The sequence below is a fragment of the Fusarium oxysporum genome, genomic scaffold (genome assembly GCF_000149955.1).
Source record: "Fusarium oxysporum f. sp. lycopersici 4287 supercont2.58 genomic scaffold, whole genome shotgun sequence".
In the NCBI taxonomy this organism is placed as follows: Eukaryota; Fungi; Ascomycota; class Sordariomycetes; order Hypocreales; family Nectriaceae; genus Fusarium; species Fusarium oxysporum.
In genome coordinates this window covers 39,301-48,502 of record NW_017264858.1, presented here as the reverse complement: position 1 = coordinate 48,502, position 9,202 = coordinate 39,301, and the positions used below count along the sequence as shown (strand labels likewise).

General features: G+C 41.9%; 4 protein-coding genes and 1 non-coding gene across 5 annotated transcripts; 2 read left to right on the top strand and 3 right to left on the bottom strand.

Moving 5' to 3' along the window:
• Positions 1 to 1,619: 1,619 nt before the first annotated feature.
• FOXG_17615 (uncharacterized protein) lies at positions 1,620 to 3,168 on the top strand. Its single transcript, XM_018397623.1, has one exon. It carries the CDS (start codon positions 2,250 to 2,252, stop codon positions 2,991 to 2,993), a length of 744 nt encoding a protein of 247 aa, XP_018258693.1. The 5' UTR covers positions 1,620 to 2,249; the 3' UTR covers positions 2,994 to 3,168.
• Positions 3,169 to 3,797: 629 nt separating this feature from the next.
• Positions 3,798 to 4,814, bottom strand: FOXG_22892 (uncharacterized protein; the record flags this gene model as incomplete). Its single annotated transcript, XM_018403312.1, has 2 exons — positions 3,798 to 4,329; positions 4,726 to 4,814. 2 exons carry the CDS (start codon positions 4,812 to 4,814, stop codon positions 3,798 to 3,800), a joined length of 621 nt encoding a protein of 206 aa, XP_018258692.1.
• Positions 4,815 to 5,192: 378 nt separating this feature from the next.
• FOXG_22891 lies at positions 5,193 to 5,287 on the bottom strand. Its single transcript has one exon. It is a non-coding gene; the product is annotated as a tRNA-Ile (tRNA).
• Positions 5,288 to 6,597: 1,310 nt separating this feature from the next.
• Positions 6,598 to 7,484, top strand: FOXG_22890 (uncharacterized protein; the record flags this gene model as incomplete). Its single annotated transcript, XM_018403311.1, has 3 exons — positions 6,598 to 6,747; positions 6,795 to 7,342; positions 7,397 to 7,484. 3 exons carry the CDS (start codon positions 6,598 to 6,600, stop codon positions 7,482 to 7,484), a joined length of 786 nt encoding a protein of 261 aa, XP_018258691.1.
• A 179-nt stretch (positions 7,485 to 7,663) lies between these two features.
• FOXG_17614 (uncharacterized protein) lies at positions 7,664 to 9,169 on the bottom strand (the record flags this gene model as incomplete). Its single annotated transcript, XM_018397622.1, has 1 exon — positions 7,664 to 9,169. The coding sequence occupies one exon, from the start codon at positions 9,167 to 9,169 to the stop codon at positions 7,664 to 7,666; it is 1,506 nt and encodes a 501-aa protein (XP_018258690.1).
• Positions 9,170 to 9,202: the final 33 nt, after the last annotated feature.

The following is a 9,202-nucleotide window of genomic DNA, read 5'->3' as shown; positions in this document are numbered from 1 at the left end:
CTTAGCTTTAGGTAAAGAATATAGGTAACTTACTTAGAGTTTTATTAAAGTGCTTAGGCAGGCTAGGCTTAAGGACTTCTCCTAGGTCTCTCCTATTATTAGCTGCTAAAGCTAAGTTATATATTTCCTGCTAGGTGTTATTATTACTTTAATTCTACTAGTGCTATAGAGCAGTAAATTCTTTTAGTATCTATTATATTTTATTTATCTTATTAGTAATATTCCTAAGTTACTTATAAAGTTATTTAACTTCTAAGTTATTAGAACTCTAGGAAGAGTTATCTGTATTATTTATATTCTAGTTAATTAGCAGGTAATTAACTAGTATAGGATTAATAGGTGCTATAGGCTAGTAAGCCTAAAGGTTAGTAGCTATATTTTACTATTAGATAGGGTTAATATTTATAGATATTATATTTATATTACTTAGTATTATATAGTATAATCTAAATAAGAGCTATTAATATATAATAGTTAGTTCCTAACTATAGATAAACTAAGCCATACTAGGTTTATTATTAGTAGATTATATAAGGCATAATACTAAGCTTATTAAAGTATTATATTTCTTAATAGTAGATTTAATATATATTAGGCTTAATTAATATAAAGAAGTTTTATTAATAGCTAGTAAGCTAGAATCTATAAAAGTGCTAATAAGTATATCCTATATACTAGAGTAATTCTTTAGGTGATTATAGTTATAGTTATAATCCTGGGAAAAGGATTATAGTCTACTTTATAATCCTTTTATAAGTAATTATAGTTGAGAGTGTAATTATTCTAGATTATCTAATAATAGGTTAAAAAATATAGGGTTTACGTGATGTAACTACGGGGTTATAATACCTAATAGAAAGTAGATAATAACCTTTAAGTATAGCAGAGGAGCTTTGCCTAATAATATTACTTTCCCTGTTTATTATTATATCTTTAATACTCCTTTTACCTTTAATAATACCTCTGACTAGATTCTTACTACTAGTAGCTATATACCTAGCTCTTTGCCTTATCTTACCTAGTTACCTTCTAGAGGATTTAGTAAATCTCTAATTATTATAGCTAATAGTAATAATAGTATTTATATTAATACTAACCTTAGTGCTATAAGCTCTTAGGTTTATTATAATATTCCCTAGCCTAGTACTTACTTGTAATAGGCTATAATAATAGATAACCCTAATTAGCTATATATTATAAGTGCTAGATATCTTAATAGTAATAACTAGGTTATTAATAATATCTTTAAGCTCCCTAATCTGTCTTAGATATACTAGCCTTATTTATTTTCTCTTAGAGGCGATAACGGGTTAGACAGGTGATATAAATAGTTAATTAACTAATTATAAAAGAATGTCTGTTATGTTGAGAATTAAAGTTCTAAGGATTATATTATTGGTTATATTGTAATTTCTTCTTTAAGAGATAGCGTCTTGGCATTAGTTAATTCGTGGCCTGACTTTGCAACCAACGGCATAAATAAAATTAAATTTTCGCTAACCTTCCCTAGAAAGAAGCATAAACTCTCCACTTTGCGGAAAATTCGGCGATATTCTAGGCAGAAGCCGACTCCATAGAAGAGAACCAACAGCCGTGAACCAACAATATGTTCAAATAATAAAAGTACATGCATTTCCACCTTCTGAGTTTCTTTTGATTTCATTCTCTTCTTTCATTAGTATCCCCATTTATTTGAACATGAGGACTATCATCTCCGCCAGAAATCTTGCCTGGCTCATTTGGGCCAACATCAAAACCGTATGCCGTGCCATAAAGACTGCCATCTTGATGTCACTCCCTTTCTATGGCCTCACAGTAATACTCGGCTTCTATCAAGGCATCATCATCGCCCTGTGGTATTCCGAGTCCAAAGAACAAAACGCCCGATTCCTTCTGAAAAATGTCCTGGAGTACAAGATCACGGAGTATTTCGATGAGCCGTACGATAATTGGTCTAATGTCGCACCTGTATTTCATGTACCACAAATCATTAACCCTCTCGAATGGACTGCTCAATTAGGACTTAAGCGACCTACAGTCTCGGGCTTAGGGGACGAGTACGAGCTGGCAGGTCTGGGCCATTTATACCAAAGAACGCGCCGCTATTCCAAGACAAAGCAGTGGCATCACTGGGATCTATCTGTCGGCGCAGCAAAGAGCCTTGGAGACAAGCCGACGGCCCGATCCTGCATGATCCTTGGGACAAAGCATTCGTGGAGCTCTTGGAGTACAGGGACAAGCATGATACCATGGGACGATCAAACTTCCTCTATGTATCATGCCCAAAGAGTTTCCTCTGCGGATCCTGGCGTGTTACTGCTCCGGCACTGCTGCACTTCACGACCGAGGGAAACAAAAGCCGAGGGACTGGTAATTCACCTGATCTCCCGAATTACACACCTGTAAACGCGCGTGTGTTTGAACTGCCCCTTCGCCAAACAGCTATACCAGGTGTCTTTCCAAGCCACTTTGAACAAATGAGATCTCTCACAGCAAGCAACTCAACCTTCTGGCAATCAAAAGGTACATATTCGCATTTTGATCAGGTTCTAGGCCAAACAAACCCAGTGCTGAAGAATGCAAAAACGGCATATCCCTGGACTTATGGTTTGCTGGTCAAGGCGGAAAATAAATGGACTCGCCTATGGGCAATTGAAGATACAGACTTGCGGGGATATCTCTTTTTACTTTCTTTTGCATCATCTGTATTTCCAACGTACCTGTACAAGTTCGCTCCTACAAATTGGTCAGCGCCGGGACCCGGACCTGAGCAAAAAAGCAAGGATCCACTAGCACAAACGCTTCAGAGCTTGGTGGATATGCTAAGTGCAGAGGAAAAAGAGAGGTTTAGGAAGACAGATCGGGGGGGGAGAATATTGGGGTTGGCGGAGAGGGGGCTGAAAAACGACCAGTGGAATACTAGGGAAGAAGTTCTTAAGGATATTTCTAAGGCCTTGGGACTAGATAGAGATAGGAAGGTCAAGGGTCGATGATAGAGGATACACCTACACCTGTTAGAGACATTTGCTTTAGAGCATATTAAGTAGTTGCAGCAGAGTAATGAAGTAAACGACTTGCTAGGTCGACTGCTGAGCGTTCTCTTTTTGGATATTGTGATGAGAAGACCTATATAAGGCTGAGGCTATACTGCTTTAAGGGGTTAACTAGAGAAACCTCAATTTAACTTCTTAATCGGGTTATTAACATGAGAATATGTAAGAAGTTCGAAACCAGACTAATAAGTAAGTATTAAAAAAAGTACATATCTTATAATTATAGCTCCTAAAGTTCCTCTAAATGCTATTTAATTTTATATTCTCTATTAATTTCTTATCGGCCTTAATATATGCTCTTCCTCACCCTATCCTATAAAGGCAGGAATTATAATCTTGATATTATATATTAACAACCCCAGGATAACTTTAGACACTATTATCAACGCCCTAGAGAGAGACAGTACCTTAGTCCTTAAAGGCATAGCTTCTAAGTCTCTATATAAATAGATTAGAAGTAACCTAAAACCCCCGTTTAACTTAGATATTAAAGATAAGTCTGGCTTCTTCTCTCCTACTACTAGGAGGGGCAAGTCAACTTGGTACACAGAGCATCTCAAAGACCTTCTCATCAAGGAGAAAACCGAGATCTCGTGGTTTTTCCCATCTCAAGATGGAGCAGTTGATAAGGAGAGGTGTATTTTACATAAGTAACGAGCCGTACCCGCATTTTCATTAATCTAGCCACCCTATATACGGTTTCACAGTAAGGAAATTAAATCAAATGAGATAGTGAGTCTCTGACTAAGTACTACTGCCTTGTTCATCCAAACTTTGCATGTGCGAACCCTGATAGTCTTTTAGACGTATTGTAATAGCTGCATTTGCTGCTTGAAATCTCCGAAACGAGTTCATGGAAGACCCTCGAGAGGATCCTGATGCTGTTGATCGAGTTATCGTAGGATTGTTGCTCAGTGAGCTGAGGTATCTTTGACGACCATGTGAAGAGCTTGTGGAGCGCGAGGATGAACTGTTGGACTTGTGGGAACCAAGATTAAGAGATTGGGTCATTCGGACATCCGTTTGCAAGGGTGTGGCCTGGGGCGATGTCTCCTGGACGGAAGAGTGATGTTTTGCACTATCCATGCTATGTCGAATCACGTTATCTAGAACTCTCTGTTGGTAGTTCTGGACGCGTTCAATTGATTCTTTGTCCTCTGGTTCTAGTTCGGACCATGTGTGATGTTTGGTAAAGTGCTGTAGAAACTCTCTCTTGAAATCTCGCGTTGATAGATCTGCTTCCAACAAATCCTCGATTGTGTCCAGATAAAACAAGCTAATGAATTGTTCTGTGACATATTCTGATGCAAATCCCTTCTCTAAGTCTGGGTGGGAGATGGTAGTTTGATGACTAATTATCCGACAAATAATAGCCAGGAAATGCGTAGGTGATATACCTGATATCTCGACTTGCTTCCACCAGGACGATGAGATTGAAGTTTCTTTCTGTTCATTGCCCCAAACGAAGGCAAACAGGAATCCAGCCTCTTTCCACGTATCAGGAGAACTTTCCTTTCGCATTAGTTTACTAATCTCCTGTGAAATTGCAGCATCATTTTTGTGTAGAAATAAGCTGTCAAATGGTACAAAAACATGACTTGAGACGCCTTTTTCGACCAACTCAAGGCATTGCTTGCATAAACTCAGGCACATCGGAAAGGAATATAATAACTCTTCATCACCAATGTCCATCTTTTCAGGCAGATCGCCTGGGGTATCCCTCCGACTGGACTCTTGTTGCAAAAGAAGGATGGAACACATGCTAAGTGAACAATTTGGAATGGAAACGAGTTCATCTCTGGTCTGACGAAGTCGGCCAATATAAAAACGAATTATAAAAGTTGAGAGTTTGGTTTATAACACTGAACTAAATCTAGTCGAGTAAGTGAAATAATGGCTAGACTATTATAGGGTTGCTCCTACCTCTATGCAGCAGATGAGAAATAAAAGGCAAGTATATAAGCATAGGTAATAAACAGAGGAGCTATAACCGTGAATGTTGTTTTCTGCTTACCTTTTAAGAAAGCCTTAGCTAAAAGTGATATAGAGAAACACCAAAAAGATATCACTGTCTCGTGGACTCACAACCTAGATAGATACTTAGAGACGACAAAAAACCGAATCGGAGGGCACTGGGATTGCTCCCGCCAGGGCTTGAACCTGAGACCTTCGCATTACCGGATACTCGAAATGAAGTATTAGTACGACGCTCTAACCAACTGAGCTACGGAAGCCTTCTGATTCGATAGAATGGTTGGCATTATTCTGCAATATGTTCTAGGCCTTGTACAAGAACATAGATTCCAGATAAGTAGGCGTGAAAAAGCATTCGATCTTGCGCAGAGGTATATGGCAAGACTGATGTCTCATCTGTGTTCACTTCTGCAGCTTCGAGAAGATGGAAATCTAGCAGCAGATTGATAGCAGATTGACCCATGCTGGATGATTTCGCAATCCTCATAAGATCCAAAAACTGACGTATAAGATTCTCACGGGCGGGAGTCTTGACGCAGATGCTGATAATTCCTTGATATACGCAAAAGAATCTTAGAAGAGATAGCAGCAGCCCAAATAGTCCGAGCACAACTCCGGCGTTATGTCATGCATGAGAAGTGGTTTTTATCTTTGTTACAAGACGCAGGGGGGCGAGCATCTCAAAGTTAATGGAATCCGAGCTTTAGGTGCGCTCGAAATACGAATTGGAATTTTCACAACCGGTGGGTGGCATTGGCGGATCGACATTCTGGGTTTCCGGTGGCCATTCTATGCCTGACTTATTTAAACATGAGTGCTGCGTAGACAAGGATAAATACGAATAGATCCATTGTCAAGTTATCATACGAGCAACCCAGTCGCAGATCGTCTACTGGAACAGGTAATCAAGACGTTGTGTCGCTGGTATCATTCCCCTAGTCAAATCACGGAACGTAATCTATGTAAATGTAAACCTCTTATTCTGAGTGAACTCTAGAACTATCTAGGTAGTTCAGAAGATAACCAGAATACCTAGGGCCTATTGGAATAAATAGTTAGTTATCTGAGCTCCCAGACTATAGGTAAGTTATTCTAATATTTATGACACTCTTACCTATCCTTACCTTCTTCCCGACTCCTCTGTAATCTAGTAGTCATTCACTCAAGCATGTTGCATCGCTAAGGGCCAGCGCAGTGTCGCATTACTGATCGGCCCGAAATGCGAGCACATCGGTTACGGCTCGTCTGCCTGAAGTAGATAATCAAGCCGTCTTGTCGCTCCTAAATTTCCTAAGAGTCAGTCACATCATGGAACGCAACCTGTTGAAATATGACCTTCCTGTGAAGGAAGGACTACGAAACCTTTTTGAACACACTGCCTTGATATAAAGGCAAGTCAATAATATCCCGAGGCGGCACTCCGTTTTTGTTTTGTTAACAAGCGTAAACCATGAAGCTCAAGGAAATGCTGGTGACGTGATACGCAGCAAGCTTGGCCAACCAGGCGCTTGGTCAGGGACAGTGTGGCTCAACTGAACCGGCAACTGAAGCTATCAGAGCAGCCCAAGATATGCGAACAACCCAGCGAGCCGAGCAAAGCACCGGAAAGCGCTCAAGTTTATCACGCCCGGCTGAAGGCTTGAGGATCTCTACGTACTTGCACGTGATCGAAAGTGAGGACAAAGCCGGATTCGTGACTGGCAAAATGCTTGAAGGTCAAGTAAGTAGCACGCCCTGAGTGATCGGCCCATTGCTGATGATTTTTAGATCAAAGTCCTGAACGAGACATTTGCGCCACATGGCACTCAATTTGTTGTCAAGAATGTGACACATACCCTCGATGCCAAATGGGCCTCCGCGACCCGTTTTAGAGAGAAGGACCTTGCCCTTCGCCAGGGTAACTACGACGAGCTTAACATATACTTTGAGACAGGCCTGATGACAACAGAAGGGTCTGTAATAGGCATCTGCAGTTTTCCTGTCGAAGATCCTGTCAATACTGGCATCAACGGAACTTCATGGGCCATTTATGACAGCTGCCACGTGAGTCCAGGAACCATGCCAGGTGGACCAGGTGTACCATGGATATCAAGGGATGACGATAAAGACAAGACTACAACTCATGAAGTTGGCCATTGGTTCGGTCTATTCGAAATTTTTGGAGGATACAGTTGTACAGGCGATGGTGATTTCATTGATGATACTCCTGCGATTCTGGAAGCTTCTGTTGGTTGTCCAAAGGGAGCGGATTCTTGCCCTGATCAGCCGGGACTTGACCCTATTCATAACTATATGGACTATAGCAGTCATGACTGGTAAGAAGGGCTTGGCTCTCGGGTTATTTATGGTTGAATATTGACTTTGACAAGTATCAACGAGTTTACACCATTGCAAGAAGAGCGCATGTACAGGTCATTCAAGACTTTGAGGAAGGGAAGGAGGTTTCCCCAGACTTGAGACTACTTGTAATTCAGCGACATTCCCACTATTAAGTACTCCATCTTGGAACCAATTATCAATACATAAATGCGTAAGATAACAAAGGCAATAAAGAAACGGCTGCTGAGTGTGCGATTCTTTACTATGGAAGAGATTTACGAAAGGCCAACAGTTTCGATAATCAAAATACACCTTAACTACATCTCATGTGTAAAGCTTTCCCAAGTGTTATCCGCTTTCATATCTTCAAGTCCAAGCGCTGTTACTTTGACAGTTTCCAGTAGCACCTTTTGTGTGACCATGATTTTCTGATCCATAGCTAAGCTCAGCGCCAAGCGTACCACGTTCTTAATCTGTCTACCATTCAGCTGCTGATTAGCTAGCTCTCCATAGTTTATAGTCTGGGTATCGACCCTAGAGTGATCATTGAGTTGGTTCTTCCAGATTTGCTCACGTGCATCGCGGTCAAGGCTTTCATAACGAACGGACAGCGTGATTCGGCTCTCAAAAGCAGGATCAAGACTTCGCACCCGATTCGTCGTAAGGAATAGAATGCCAGGATGGTACTCCAGCATCCGAAGCATGACGCAGACCATGGCATTGCGCACCAGATCAGAAGTTCTGCGAGTTTCCAAGAAAACATCAGCTTCATCAAGAACCGCCAGGGCATCCCATTCAGCGCAGATGGCCAGAATATCACTGAGCCTAGTCTCTAGATCGTCTGGGGTCACTCCAAGCTCCCCCATGGTAACATAGTACAACGGGCGGTGCAATAACTCCGCTACTGCTTCTGCCGTGAGCGTTTTACCAACACCTGGTGGACCATGAAGCAGAAAAATCAGACCGCCTTGTTTGGTGCTGATAAGATCCTGAGCCTGAACGTCTAGAGATGTTCCACAACGAACGACGGCGCGAATGAGCTGCTTGCGTTCATGTGAAAGAACAAGTCGGTCGAAGGCCTGATTCTGGAAATTGATTTCCGAGAGGCCATCGACGAGAACATGGCCCCAAGCCTTGGCAGAGAAGCTGAATCCAACCAAAGCTGGCCAGCAGGTAATCAAGAGTTCTTTTGGTACATCATCCCATAGATACAGAGAATCGTCATCAACTGAACCAGAACGGTCACTGTTAGACATCCAATGTCGATATCGTGATGAGAGTTGGATGATTGCTAGAGTGGCACCATCCACGCCTTGGCAAGGGTGATGACCTAGAGATGCACTTCTAGCCATATCGACCATGATGCGGCCGCCTGAAAGAGAAGTCGAGCTGTGCGTTGACTGAGACATGGTAGACTTGTTCCGAGTTCGAGCTGGGTGAAGGATAAAGGTACTCGGAGCATAGGCGAGATACTTTGCACCACCTGTTCCAAACCTGACAGCTTTCTCTGCGCGTGCCAGAAGCGTGTCTTGTTCAGTGTCGACAACTGGCTGGTAGGTCAAGTCAGACTGGGCCCGTGGCTGCGTTCCGACCCAGCCAGAGAACACTTCTGTAAAGGTAGCTACCGAGAAGTGATCACCGACAGCAACTACAGTTTCTAGAGTGACATGAAAGTCTTTGGAAGACGAACCGAAAGCATTGCGACGCTCTGAGAAAAAGGCATCTGTCACCCGAAAAACACACGGGGTTCCCCCAGCCAATGACGAAGCCTTGACAGGAACGTCAGGTCTGAAAAGTTCAAGCAATCCTTGGAAGTTCGTCATGCCTTGTCTTATCAGAGTCTCATACTCTTGAAT

Bases quoted from the DNA above. Each gene is read 5' to 3' on its own strand.
- FOXG_17615 (XM_018397623.1), top strand. From the start codon at position 2,250: ATGGGACGATCAAACTTCCTCTATGTATCATGCCCAAAGAGTTTCCTC.